This window comes from Parasteatoda tepidariorum, chromosome 3 (assembly GCF_982258835.1).
Source record: "Parasteatoda tepidariorum strain Cologne lab strain chromosome 3, Ptep-v5.0, whole genome shotgun sequence".
Classification (NCBI taxonomy): domain Eukaryota; kingdom Metazoa; phylum Arthropoda; class Arachnida; order Araneae; family Theridiidae; genus Parasteatoda; species Parasteatoda tepidariorum.
In genome coordinates, this window is record NC_141757.1 from 115,743,202 (window position 1) to 115,758,285 (window position 15,084).

At 30.5% G+C, this 15,084-nt stretch overlaps 1 protein-coding gene across 2 annotated transcripts in view; it reads right to left on the bottom strand.

Moving 5' to 3' along the window:
* Nucleotides 1-15,084, bottom strand: part of LOC107450323 (F-box/LRR-repeat protein 12) — a 98,971-nt gene that overhangs the window by 3,486 nt on the left and 80,401 nt on the right. Inside the window, exons 1-2 of one of the 2 annotated variants that reach the window (XM_021145111.4) lie at nt 3,859-4,036; nt 856-962 (exon numbers count right to left, since the gene is read on the bottom strand). In XM_021145111.4, coding sequence (XP_021000770.3) covers nt 856-962; nt 3,859-3,909 — 158 coding nt within the window. In that variant the 5' untranslated portion in view covers nt 3,910-4,036. Of the gene's footprint in view, nt 1-855; nt 963-3,858; nt 4,037-15,084 lie in introns of those variants that run through there. The other variant, XM_043052157.3, reaches the window with a different exon arrangement.

Sequence of the window (15,084 nt, forward strand, 5' to 3'; positions counted from 1 at the left end):
ATGAAAAAGATTAACTTGTAGATAATATTAAAATGAAATCTTTCTACGAATCTGCAGATTGAACTCTATCTGCAGTTGCTGTGATAATCTGTAGCACCTGCTGCCATGCTAGAGGGTTTGTGTTATCTTGGTAATAGGAAAAAGTTAGTATTTTTAATTGATTGCAGCAAAAATAATTTACCAATATTTCAATTATCACTAGGTTTTAACATTATTTAAAAAAAAAAAAAAATTTCCTTTTTCATATCTTAGTCAATTTTACTTAGTCCTTTTTAAAATATATAAAATAATGTAAACTTTTTTTGAGATTTTCAATTGAAATTCCTTACCAATCTTAATTCGATTTTACTATACTCCGGGGTAATTGTGAGCCCAACTCAAAAATTCTGAAAATTTCTTTTGTATAATCATTAATGACACATTTCAAAAAATGAATGTCTTTATAAATTTTAATCATTGATATTTTCAAAACATGAACTTCTAAATTAATTATATGCAGCATAATTCAAATGAATAATTAAGTATAAGTTTATTTTTATCTCTAATCACATTTATTATTCTACCAGAAAAAATATTTACGAATGAAAGATAAGCCCAGTATAAATTCTAGTTCAAATATTTTTAAATAAAATATACAAGAATTTTATACATAAATAAGATCGATGATTTCTTGAAGCTTTTGGACCTTGGATTTCCGGATCGCGGTTAGCAAAAAATTCAAAATTTTTCCGGAGCACAATCATCTTTGATATATCATATCAAAGATGATTTGATCTTGATAATCATCTTATACTAGAAATCAATTTATTGAAAAATCAATTTAAACATGTTTTACCAACATCATTAAATACCTACCTTCCAGCTCGACACAAATCCCCAATGTAAAGATAACTGAATATTTTGAAGAGTATTACATCGGGTAAATTTTCAAAATGTAAAGAACCATCCGTTTCATCTTCATCCTGTAAACAAATAAAGATTTCAGTTTTGAAGTACTATAAAAATCGAAACTGATATCATTTTCATCATATTGCACTTGCCAGAAATTAAGAAAACATATAATATAAAAATGGCAGGGACCGGGGAATAATTATATTATAATTCTTCTGATGCTACTAGGCAAAAGTTTGTAAAAGGTAGCTAACAAGGTTCGAAATTAATAGCAGTCTCCCAGATCAACATTCAAGATAAAGGGATGGTATGCTGATTTGGTTTCTTGATTTTCTGTTTTGATCTGTGTTTTTGTCACAAAATAGCATAGTTCATCAAAATTGTGACATAAAACATTCTTTATAACACAGTTTCTCCTTTAAATTCACTTAATTAGCTTTTCTTAAAAAAAATAAAACTTAACAAAAACAAGTTAACAAATCAGAAAATATGCATATAGACTATTATTATCTTTTTAGGATAAAAAATTTTCCTAATTTCTAGCCCTGGCTAACATAAAATCTAAAATTCAGTACTAATTAATTGGATATGGAGCATATTTTATATCTATACCTGTTTGCGCCAATTACCTAAGCCAAGGTATCAAAAAATTTTTAAAAAATATGCAGTGATTTGCCTGTGATTTTATATACTTATAAAGTTACTTCCATTCTATGATATATATATATATTTTAGCTCCTCGCTTGTCACTGCCCAGTTGCAGCCAAATTTTGATATAGATACCAATGCGAAAATCTTCCAGTAAATTTTATGAAAATATGCAGTCTCTAAAGCAAAGCACACTCAAAATTAAGTATGCAACTTTAAATCAAAGCACAGATCATCTAAAATAGGGAGTTGCTAGGCATGAAAATTTAACAGCTTTAAGTTTTTACGTGTTGAAGTTTAATCCAGGAACTCAAAAAAATTACTTTATCATTGATTAAAACAGTTTCAAGGGCAATTTTGGTATTAATTTGGTATCTGAGTCAAAATGGTGGCAAAGTTTCGGTGATAACCAAGTATTAGTTGCGACAAACTAGGAAAAAAAAAATCACAAAATGGAGCTAACTCGTAGACATCCCCGTCCTCGTACAAGCCAACAATTTCTTTTTAGTTCATTGCAAGTACATGAATTGGGCAGTGCATTTAGTGCAAACCGGTAGCAATACGGTAATAGCTCACCTTTTTTAAATTTTTAATAGTACTATAAAAAATTTTCTTCACTAGACTATGTTACTAAACCATTACTAAAAATCATGTGAAGTATTAATTATTTCCAAAATTATAATTTATTTTAATTTTATTCCAATATTTTGAAACTAAATTTTTTTTGGATTAAAATGTGCTTGATAAATTATCACTATATTAGTTGCAAACTATAACAGTTGACATAATTTGGGAGACATTTCTATATCAATACCTGTTTACACAAACTACAATCGCCGAAGGGGTCTCAAACCTGTAAAATTCAAAAACAAAAAATATGTAGTGGTTTGCCAAAGATGTTATTGTCGAGGTGAGTTACACCTTTTGAGTCAGTCCCTTTTTGCCGTATATTTTTAATCACTCACCAGTGAGCCACTCCCCTGGAGTTGCTAAACTTGAGTGACTATTTTGACACAGGTACCTGAATAAAAATCTTCCCATAATTTGTATCACATAGATAAATAAATTTCTACTTAGGTGGGGGTAATATGTGAAAACAGGCAAAAGATGATTTTCTAATTCAGTACTTATTAAGCTCAATTGAAATTGCCAAGTGCCACTTCCTGGTTCTTATACTTGCTATAAATGTTTGGAATATATACATGATCAATGAATGGGTTTGTTATCAATTTTACATTTTATGTTTACCCTATTTTCTCATGATATTTCTCACTTTTCCACATACAACTGTCCAGTTGGTGCAAAATCTTGGTAACCACTTTGATGCTATGCACAGAAGTGATACTATAGTATTCTCATACAATGAAGATTTCTGTATTGTGATCTGTGGCGGAATAATCCGTAAATCTTGGCAGTTTCCAGGTACATCAAACAAGAGACTAAAAAAAAATCACAGAAGTGGATGAACTGAACAGGTATAACTTGAATCCATTTGGCAATTGTAGTTTGCACAACAAAGCATGATATAGAAGTATATCCCCCTGAATGTTTGTCCAATAAATAACCCCATTGTTTCCCAGATATAGTTGTTTAATTAATAAACATTGCATTTGAACTAGCTATGCAGTTCCCCACAATTTATTCAGAAGTAATTAGAAGAGACGATGTGATGCTCTTTAATTGATTATACTGGAAAAAGGTTTATAAACAAGCCTGCATTTCATTATAATCTGATTTTTAATGAAATGAAACTAATTCTATACTATTTTACTAATTTTAAAAATAAAATACAATTAAAAAAGATAAATATATAAAAACAAAAGTAAGTTATTTCAATCTTTTAACCAATTTAATATCGAGATATGAAAACACAAAGTTATATTTACTGTGAAAAAATATGGTTAAAATAAGTTCAAATATTTCTAGTTCCAGTCAGCCAAGATAAAAAGTAAGATGGCGGGTGATAAAAACAACTCATAACTCTCGGATGCTTAGGAGATTAATTAGAAAATAAAGAAAACATTTGTTTGGATAGGTATGAAAGGATGAGTATGTTTAATTTCATTTTTCTTAATAACTGTCACGGAATAGAAGCGTGTTAATTTTCCACTAATCAGTGAAATGCTAAAACCCTTATCAAATCGATTAACATGCATAATAGCCCATAAAATTATGAAGCAACTAAAATGAAAATATAATATTTTATCGTAGTTGACACAATGTATGCATTGATATTAAAAATTTAAGTTTATCATTGCTCCGCCTTAACGGCTGATGCTGAAGGGAAAAAAAAGGCTAAGTGAAAAAATATTTACGCACTTTTTTATTAGCTGACATAGTTTTATAGCAATCTGTGAGTGTAAGGCTCATTTTACCGTGAATAAAATCATATTTATACAGAATTTATTTCCCGAAAAACAATTTTTTATAAAGATATCATGAAACAACGATTTTTAGTGTAAACAAGTTTCGGTCGCGGTCACAGTTTAAATAAGATGTGAAGTATAAAAATATAGTGAAGGCTCTGATTATAGAGCAGAACATTAGCTTATTCGGTAAATAAATTTACTGTTTGTGAATAATATTAATTAATTCGAAAACATATTTTATCGTAGCAGTTGCATCTATTATCTGAACCCACAGTTTTAAAACAAGCAGTTAATTTGCAGGTAAAAACGAATCAAAGTTTCAAAAGCTACACAGATTCGCCATCCCGATTGGTGCCATGATTCTGATTTGTTACTGCTTCCTAGTAAAAATTTAAAAAACCTGTAAGAAAGGTTTGAGTATTATTTGCGATCACAACACTCGAATACGCCATCTGGGGAGAGACCGGTTTCATGCCTTTAGCCCTTCTCCCTTCCCTCTCCCCCTCTTTTCAGTTGTATAGGAATGTACTACGATAATTTCCCTTTTCTTAATATTTTTCCTTTTTATTTAATAAAAATATTTTTTAAAATTTCTTTGATACTTTTCTTTAGAGCTATGTTTAATGCAGTTTTCAGTTCCATATAGTTTCTCAAGTTAAAGGATTTTAATCTATGTGAAAATCTAGAGAGAAACTAACGTACTTCCTTCCTCTATGACTTTCCACACGCTAATGGGGAAAGCATGTGAAGTGTTGCCATAGGAAAAGAGTTCTGCTCTACGCCACTTGCAGCCCATTTCGATCGCCAATATTTAAACTCAATTTTATAAGAAAAAAAGGGAGAAGGAGAGACGAGAATACTAATAATTACATGTTAGAAAGACAAGTTTAAAATTTTTAAGTTATTAGTGTGATAAATTACGTAAATGAATATTAAATAAGGGCTTAATAAATTTGTATGTGTTATGTGTACTAAAGAAAAAAGAATTTAGCAAGGGTTTTCACCGTCCAATGTGATGAAATGGGTTGAAATCCCAGCCATGGCTGGTCGATATGAATTCTGCATCCGGCTTGCATCGACCACAGTGTTTACCTAAAATATCCTCAGTGGTTGACGAATCATGGGTTAGAGTCCCCGTGCCGTCTGACTAACCGTCGGTTTTTTCTCTTATCAATATTAAAAAGTGATTTACATTAAATATTTAACTGGTGATACTTTTTTAAAACTAGTTTCCAATCAACTTTAATATGAATGCGAACTTCTTTCTCAGAAAATTAAAATTTTGATTTGAGCAGAACGGGATGCTTAGCTTAAAATAGGTTTCAAAAATCTTAAAAAAATAAATAAAAGAGCTACAAAAGTTTCTGTGAACACAAAATGCTTTCATGTTTTTCAAAATAGAATATTTTCATAAAACAAAAGATTAATACTTTTTAATCAAAAATGGAAAACTACATCGAACGTTCTCCATTTTCCCCTACCTGGGACAGAATGTGACGTTAAGAAATAAAAGTTATAAAAACCTTATAAAACAATAATAAATGATGAAAAATGCAGAAAAAATAAGCTCTCTTTGTATTTATATAGTTTTAAATGTTAAAGGGTCTAACCCTATACAACCAAACTTGCGAGACAATGATTATGAATGTGTAAAAAGTGGTAGTACATTTATCTTAATCCATGACTATCATTTTCTTCTCATAGCTATCATTTTAAGCTTTAAAATAAATCACAGCTACTTCATTATGAATATAAATATAAACTGAATCGAGTATTTAAACCTTCAGCTCTAGAATCATGATTTAGGTTTAAAAAAAGGGTCACTCGAAAACTATAAGTAAGTGAACATATTGCACTAAAGAAAAGAGAATTAAACGCACGCATCCGTGGTCTAGTTCTACTCAGTTCCACTCAAAACTAGCCCCTCTTTGACACCAAAAAACTAGAAACTTCATTCTACCCAGTGTTGTCTTTATATGATTAAAAATGATACAAAAATTAAAAATGATCTTTTTTTTAAAAAAAAAAAGAAAAAATCACTTTCAGAAAAGTTACATTTAGTTTGGTGATAAAAGTTTAAAAAAATTTTTTAAATTACCAAATTTTTTAGTTTTTTTTTTCCTTAAGAAAATTAACATAAATTTCAGTAATTTTTAAATTGAAAATTAAGAGAGAAACACTAGTTGTTACTAAAAAGAAAACATATATCGCAGCAACTACTGCTTTGTTCTTAATTTTGTACAAAAAAAAAGAAAAGAAATCATAAATCTTTTAAAAATTTCTTTTTACATGTAAAAACGAAGAAGAAAAAAAAAAAAAAAGAAATGAAACGTAGTTTTCAAAAAAAAAAAAAATTATTGCATACCTTGATTCTGAATATCATTTTCTATTGTATATTTTTTATAAAATAATCGTTTGAAACATATTAATCGCAAACTCGCAACAACGTTTGTAAACAATTTAATAATCCATTGAAAACTAATTTTAGAAAAAATGTTGTAAATATAAAACGTTCCTCCCATTTCAAATTCTTCTTCTTCTTTTTTCTTTTTTTGGTCCCCACACTTCTTCCGCTTTTACATTAATATCCACATAGAAAATCGGAAACAATTTTTTGAACGAGTTCAATTTGTAATTAATTGTTAGGTAGATATTTGTATGATCACCATACAATTAAAATTGAAAAACATTCTAGTCATAATTTTGCAAAATATCAAAACTAAGCACTATAACCTAAAAGAAAGAAAACTTATTCTGGACAAAAACCAGATCTCTGACTCAAACCCGAAATTTGGTTAAAAAAAGGTGAAATTTTGAAAACATCGTGTTACCGAATCAAGCCATTCTTGCTCCATTTTCTACAAATTGCCTTTATTTTTAAAGTTATACGCTGCGTTTATGATAAAATTAAAAAATAAATGGCATAAAATAAATAGAAGATTTATAAATATTAGTTTATTCCACGACTAGTTGATCTGCCTTTCAAGTGCTGCTGGTGCAGAACTTAAAAAACTTTTAATCATTTATCTGTGTTTAAAAAAACTAACTACCCTCAACTTACTTTTCTAATTACAGAACTATGCCCCCAAATGATTTGAGAGCAAACTACGAAATGAATAAAAATAATATTGTGGTGTGATGAAGCTCATGGCACATATCTCTTAAAATACTTACCCTTCATTTTATCTGTCTATTAATGCCCATTACAGCTTCTTTTTTTCTTCGTGTACCCTCTGAGATTACTATATGTACCTCTGAGGGAAGACCACACCCCAAATGAAAAATCACTGGTCTAGCGGAGTTTTATATTAGCCATCTACGAGGCAACAATAGAATCAAAGAAATGCTGTCAGGAACAGAGTTGGACAAAAATGTAATCGATTACATTTTTTGATTACTGTAATCAATTACTTGTAATCATGATTACAAGATAACTTAATTTTGATTACAACTGTAATCGTGATTACAACAAACAATTACAGTAATCGTGATTACAACTTTGATTACAGCTGGAATCGCGATTACAATAGTCGATTAAAGTAATCAATTGCTGCAATCGAAATTTTGATTACAACTGTAATCATGATTCCAAGTAATTGCGATTACAAGTAATCACAACAAAAACGATTACGAGTAATCATGATTACAAGTAATCAAAATATATAATTACATGTAATCATGATTACACGTAATCTTGATTACAAGTAATTGTGATTACTTGAAAATCACGATTACAAGTAATTGATTACAGTAATTTGTTATGTAATCACGATTACAGTTGCTCATACGTAAGTGTTCTTGCAGACGCTCATACCGTGTTGTTAGTCTTGAAAAAAGCCACTTTCACATTAAAAAAAAATACAATTTCTGAAAGCTTTAACCGCACATTTTTGCAATATTTTAACGAATCGAAATATAAATTTTGCTAAAAATTGAGGTAGGTAGGTACTTTATGTACGTCGCACTAGCACTGCACACTGGGCTATTGGCGACGATCAGGGAAACATCCCTGAGGATGATACGAAGACATGCCATCGCAATTTCGATCCTCTAGAAACGGAATGGCTCCCCTGAATAGGTAGCTCGATAACCTGCGCGCAAGGGCGAGCACTTTACGGTAGAACAGTTGAACGACGACCGATACCGCACTCCCTCGGTCCCTTCGCAGGCTGATCTAAGTGGTCACACACCCGCTTACTGATTGCAGCCAGTGATTCTTGACTTCGATGTTCTGCTAGGAACCGTCTCTTTACAATCAGTCCACTGCCGAACCCTAAAAATTGATGGAAATGAACGGCTTCACGTAAACTTTTGTAGCTAGATGTAATTGGAAAGCGAGTTACTGCAGATGAATGTGAATCACTTCGAAATTGATGCCGTAGGCAGCAAGACGCCCTACAAATAGATAGAGCAATTAAATAACCATCAAGCTAGACAATAATTTAAATGCATAGTTTATCTTACATGGAAAATTAAAAGAAAAATAGAAAATCAGTACCTTCTACAGGAGCTTTCCTTAAAAGTGGTCAGATAAAACCCATGATCAAGTTAATAATTGAAGAGCTGAGAGGAAGAAGCAGGTAAGTGACATTTAAAAAAGAGAGAGAGATTTCCCGGGGAAAAGATCTCATTTTAGTCTTATTGAATGCATAACATTCATTTACATTGCTAAATCTATTAACTTTGAAAACACACAGTGAAAGTGACACTGTATAAGTATTTTTAGAGTGGAAGAACAAGGTACGTGCTCTTGGAAGAAAATAGTCAACAAACAAACCTAGAAAACCTGGCTTAGCATTTAAATACAAGGAGTTCTGAGGCTTAATTTAATATCTAATTTTATTGTTTGTGGTTCGCAATACTTAGTGTTTCAGATACACTGCCCTAAATATTATTGAAAATTAAATGCTATTCTGAGCTTATGCAACTTTTTCAGTATATTATTATTGTTACAGGTAGAATACTCGTTCTTCATACGGATTGGAAAAAAAAATCAATAAATCGATAATGAGTAACACTACGAAATCATGCACAAAACTGAAAGAGATATACTAATACAATTAATTAAGTTAAAACAATTCCAGTTTATTTATTTATTATTCTTTATCGCTCTTCTTTAAGACTTTACGTTATTAGATTAAGTGAACCATGATTTTAGAAGTTCATCCAATAGAAATAAAGGTTTAACGATATTCAATATCATTCGTCGTAATGCTATTGCTCGAGGTGCACACTTAAAATATTTAGAATTAAATACAAAATTTTAAACGTACATCTAATATATTTGACAAAACTAATGTTAATTTTTTTATATATATAAAAATTGGCATAATCCAGCGGAGATGGATTAAGTTTACGTATGAACGAATCATTCAGGCATATGGTTAAATTTCATTTTACCCCTTGTCCGCAGATTGCATTGCTGATGCAAATTATACTTTAGTAATGGCATATGAGAGTTCCATAGGCATCGGACTAACCATGAGAAGTTTTCGTAGTTCTTTCAAATTTTTTTATACATTTTACAAAAATGATTAGTTTTGCTAAAACAAATTCTTCTCGATCTTCGTTTTTTAGCAGACGTTCTTTTGTTTTCTAGATTCAAGACTAATAAGTTGAAAATTTATAAAGCTGTCCACTGAATAAAAGTACTAAAAATAACTTAATAAAAATAACTTAATAAATTAATAAAGCTAATCCACTTGAGTGGATGAGCAGCTCAATGACGGAAATATGTTAAATGATAATCTAAAACAGGGGTCCCCAACCCTATGCCCGCGGGCACCATGGCGCCCGTCGATCGGTCTAGGTGCGCCCGCTGCTTGTGCCCAACGATAAAATATTTCAGTTTTCCATTTCCCCATAAAATGCTATGCAAATACATACATAAGTACGCTAGCTCAGTAAAGGTAAAGTTCTTGATAGATTTCTAGATTTATCTGAAGAAATAAAAAATTATCTTGCATCCAAAAATCAAAAATTTTTAGATCTAAGAGATCCTCTTTGGCTAACAGATTTGTCTTTTATAACGGACCTAACGAAAAAATTAAATAATTAAAACTTGGAGCTGCAGGGAATAGACAAACATATAGCAAGAATGGTAGGGGCTATAAACTCGTTCAGAGCTAAGCTAGTTTTGTGGATATCACATTTGAAAATGAAGTCTCTTGTGCATTTTCCATACATGATCAATTTGAAAAGCGCTTTCAACAGTTTAATATCATCAAGGTATTTGATCATATATTTTGTAAATCCTTTTACCAACCAAATAAACGTAACCGTAATAGCAATACACATTTCAGAATTTCTTCAAGTAAGGCGAGAAGTGGAGATAGAAATTTTGGATCTTCAGAATGACATTATCCTCAAAACTATTATATCAGATGAGAAATTCTGGAATATAGTTGTCAGAAATGAATTTCATTCTTAAAAAGAGCAGCATATAAAATAAAGTCGCTTTTTGGTTCCACATACTTGTGTGAATCACTGTTTTCGACAATAAATATCATAAAATCAAAATATAGATCCCGACTTACAGATAAACACCTTGACGATTGCTTGCTAGCAGGAATTTCACCATATTCTCCCAATTATGAAGCGCTGGCCAGTGAAATGCAATGCCAAAGACCACATTGACTGTATTTTATATACTTTATAAATAATTTTTATACTTCGTATGGTTTGAAAAAGCAATTTAGTAATCATTTATTTTACACAAGAATATTAATACTAATTAAATTCCTAAGTTAAATTAATTTTTAAAATTAAATTTTTTGTGCATTATATGTAGTGTGTATTATTACCTACGTCTATCAACTATAAATTTATCTTAAAAAAATAAATGGTGCCCGCCATTCGACCGATATTCTGGCATTTGCTCTTAGGTACAAAAAGGTTGGGGACCCCTGATCTAAAACAATGGGAAAAAAAATGAGAGTCGCATCATGATCGCATAGCTTACTACGGTAGAAAAGTATCTAAAACAGTTTTATAAATAATTTTTATAAATTTTAAAAATATATATAATTTTTGCACGAAACTGCTAATTTTTAATGAAAACATTGAAAATAATTTATGTGCTTAAACAGCTATAGATATTTTTTTGCTTAAAAACTAATTTAAAAAAAACTTTTATTTAGTCTCAGACATGCGGTTAAATATAACAAAGTGATATAACATTGCATAATCACAATCAGCGCTGTTTAAAAGAAATCTTTTTTGTATTCGAATTCTCACCCATTAAAGCAGTGTTTCTTAACCTTTTTGATATAATGGACCCCTTTTAAAAATTTTTAAGAAGTCACGGACCACCCCCCTGTGAAAAAAATAATCGCAAAAAACATCAATTGTTAGAAAACATTTAATTTTATTATTTTAATACTATACAAAATTTTTAAAATTAAAATTTTTAATGTGAAGTTTGCTGCTGCTTTTCTTTAATTAATAAATTGAATTGGGGGATGGTTTTCGACAAAACAACGTGCATATCATGTTCAACATTCAATCGATGTTATGTTTTTATTGTCACAAGTGTGGAAAATCCCGCTCCGCAAAGATACACTGTAGCAAACGGAATTATAGCTGCCATAGCTCGCTTTACAAGCAATGGCCTTTCCAACGTTTTAAAAATTAGGAGCAGTCAGCGGAGCCCCAAAATATAACTCATGGACCCCTTAGGGGTTCATGAACCACAGGTTAAGAAACCCTGCATTAAAGTGATGAATACCGATCTACTCCGCGACTATTCAGCTCATGCTGCCTTTGAATCATTTTTGGACTGTTTTCGAACTAACAAAACTAGATAAAACTTGATGACAGTTTGTCCCAAATTGAGGTTGCTAAAATTTCCTTTTTTGCATACAAGCTTAAATATATGAAGATTTATTTTAGCTTTTCTAACAAAATTTTACTCGTTGACTAAAAAATTCGTTTGTAAAACATTGAAAATCCTCTATGAAAACAAAGCCGATTTCACGCACAAATACCATTAATCCTTTATAAAAGAATTAGGGTCAAATTAATATACTTCCAAAATTTTATGAGCTACGTGTTCACAAATATACTGTTGTTGTTGTTGACGTATGCCTGTTTAGGCAGGGGGGGGGCGATTGTTCTTGTTTTCCAGTGGCGCCATCTATAGCCAAGAATTCGACTTCTGCCACACCATACGTCACACCTGTTTATAGGGCGGACTCATTCATACATCCATTCATTCATCCACAGATCGTAATTTTGACCTGAATCAGAGAACGATTGATCTCCAATCCAGTACCCCCAGAGGTATTGATTTGTTATGGGAACATGGAGGACTTTTGCGACTCGACAGATTTAACGTGCATCAGTCACTTTATTACACGGGGAGTCTTCGGCCGGCGGGTTCGAACCCACGAACTCTCGGTCAGCTCCCTACCGACCAGGCTATCCCGGCTTACACAAATGTACTAAAAAACACAAAAGATTGAGCGAAATAAGAGAAACGAGCAACGTATTAGCGCATTAATCTACATTCATTAAAATGTCACTTACTTGCTTCTTCCACTGATCAATTTCGAAATTTCTTGAAGTACATTAAACAGTCGATAGGTAGCGCCAACTGTTAAAAACTACAAAATAGTGAAGGATATAGAGCTGAATCCTTCTTTGTTTCGAAAGAGATACGGCGGTTATCAAAGAGAATAAAGCGTTTTGACAACATCTTCTAGAAGTTTCTATTTATTATAATTCTGAAATTCACTAAAATGTCAAAAACATTTTCTTTTCGCTAAGTATTTTAACTATATAATATAACAGGCATGACGATTTAAGCATAATAATAATTTGTTGTAAATGCGTATGGATATATCTGTAATTTTTAATGAAAATAAAAGTAATACACATTTTTGAAAATTGAAGGAAAATTATTCAAACGTGTAACATTAAAAAAATAATAATAATAATAATGAGTACGATTTACTCACAAAATTAAGATTATCAGTTACTCCTCTACTACACTATAAAAAAATTTCTGATCCAATAAAATACCGGCACTCGTAATTTTTAATGTAATAATTAAAGTAAAATCACTGAATAACTCTAAAGAAATATTACTGTATAAATTACGGTATAATATTCTACGGTAAAAATGGATTTTACGGATGATGCACCCAAAGTGCCGGTGTTTCATGCCGTAATTTGAACCGGAATTTTTTTCAGTGTACTGTGTTATATTGATTTCTGAGAAATATCAATATTAATGTTGAAAATGCTAGTGCTCATGCTATGAGGACTGACATTTGAAATGTTAGTCCTTTCCTCCCCTTGGAGTTAGTCCGAAAGATTTGTTGGATATCATTATTGCTCACTTTAAACAGACAATTATTAGCATTTACTGATAATAAATAATCAATTTTCAGTAGAAAAGTTATTACCATTGTTCATAAATATGACGCTATTAAATTTACTGTTTATATTAATGGAATAGTTGTAAAAAACAATTCTTCTTTCGATTTTCTGCTTTTTACATTTAAGAAAAAAATTGGATTTTTTGAGGTCATTTTGTGGCTTTTACGATCTTATTGAAAATTTTCAGGGCTTTAAGAGTTTTTTCAGAAGTTTTGTAAACGGGTTTTGTTCAGAATGTAACAAAAGTTGCGGTTTTCACCGATACATTCACTAATTTAGGTTTTTATTCTAACATCAATACCTGGTTAATTCCCTTTGTCATCAAATTAACTGCAGTAGTTTTTTATGATTTTGCTCTCCATGTTAAGCAAATTCTGGCCAGATCCTTTAAAAAGTTTCACACGATTTTTTCCTAATGCTTCCTTTGTCTTCTGAATTGGGTCTAAAATTACAAGGCTACAGAGTTTAAATTTGAAAGTGGCAAATCCGCGATGGATCTGCTGTTCATTTCTCTTGTCTTCTGTGTTGGGTTAAAAATTTCACAACTACGGAGTTTAAGTTTGAAAACATCAAATCCTCGACGGATATGTTGTTCATTCCCCTTGTCTTCTGTGTTGGGTTTAAAATTACAAGACTGAGTTTAAATTTAAACGTGGCAAAATCGCAACTGATCTACTGCTCATTCCTGGATATAAAATAAAGATATCTCATTAGTGCTTTATATAAAAAAAAATTAAATGAATAAACAGATCAAAATAAATTAAATTAAAAATAAAAGAAACTATATTGCACCATATTATATCATAGTAAACTCAACTCAATCATTAAAAAAATTTCTATCGATTTAATTTACATTTAATATCAACATTTAAGTCATTATAACTTCATAAACTCTTTTTTTTTTATAAGTAAAATAACGGCTCATTGAAGATAGGCTTCGTAATCAAATAGTATGCCAAAATATTTAAGAAATCAAAGCAAAAAACCACCTATGTGTTTCTTACCCGTGGTGAAATGGTACACGCAATTTTTTTTAAACGAATTGAAAAAGAAGATGAATAATAATCATTTTCCCGTTCGCCAACAAATAACTCACTTAAATCAGTTTATTTTATTCATTTCTGTTTTGAATTAGAAATATTATAGGTCAAACATGGCGAGGAAAGTTTAGAAATGTCTGGAAAGTTTTGTGCTATTTTTCGATGTTCAAAGATACTACTGTGAGAAAAAGTTTAAGGTCAAACTTTTAATTTATAAAAGTTGTTAATACGAAATTAATTATTCCCAGTATTATTTGTTACAAATTGTAAATTAAAGTAATTTAACAATATGTTTCATAATTAAATTGGATTGAGAGTTGTTTTGGGAGGAATGATAAAAATGTTTACTTGATGCATCTGATTAAAAATTTTCATTTCAAGTGAAGAATGGTGATCAAAATTATGAATTTTTTTTTTTAATTTTTTTTTATGCATATTATCCTCTTAATAAGTTTGCATAGTATTGAGGTTTTTGTTCTATTGGTCACGACTCAAATATTATTGGAATTAATTGCATTGTTAATTGTTTTCTGAGAAATGATTAAATTATGACACTTATTAGACATAAAATGTTATAGTTCACAGTAACAATGGTGAAAAAAAATATGAAGTTTTTATCCTCTTTATAAGTTCGCACAGTTGTTTGTATAGTTGATAGTATTATAAGTTGTTCTATTGCTCACGACTCAAATATTTTTCAGAATGGAATACATGCAAGTGACGTAGTGTGGGTATCTCGATCCTGATTGGCTATT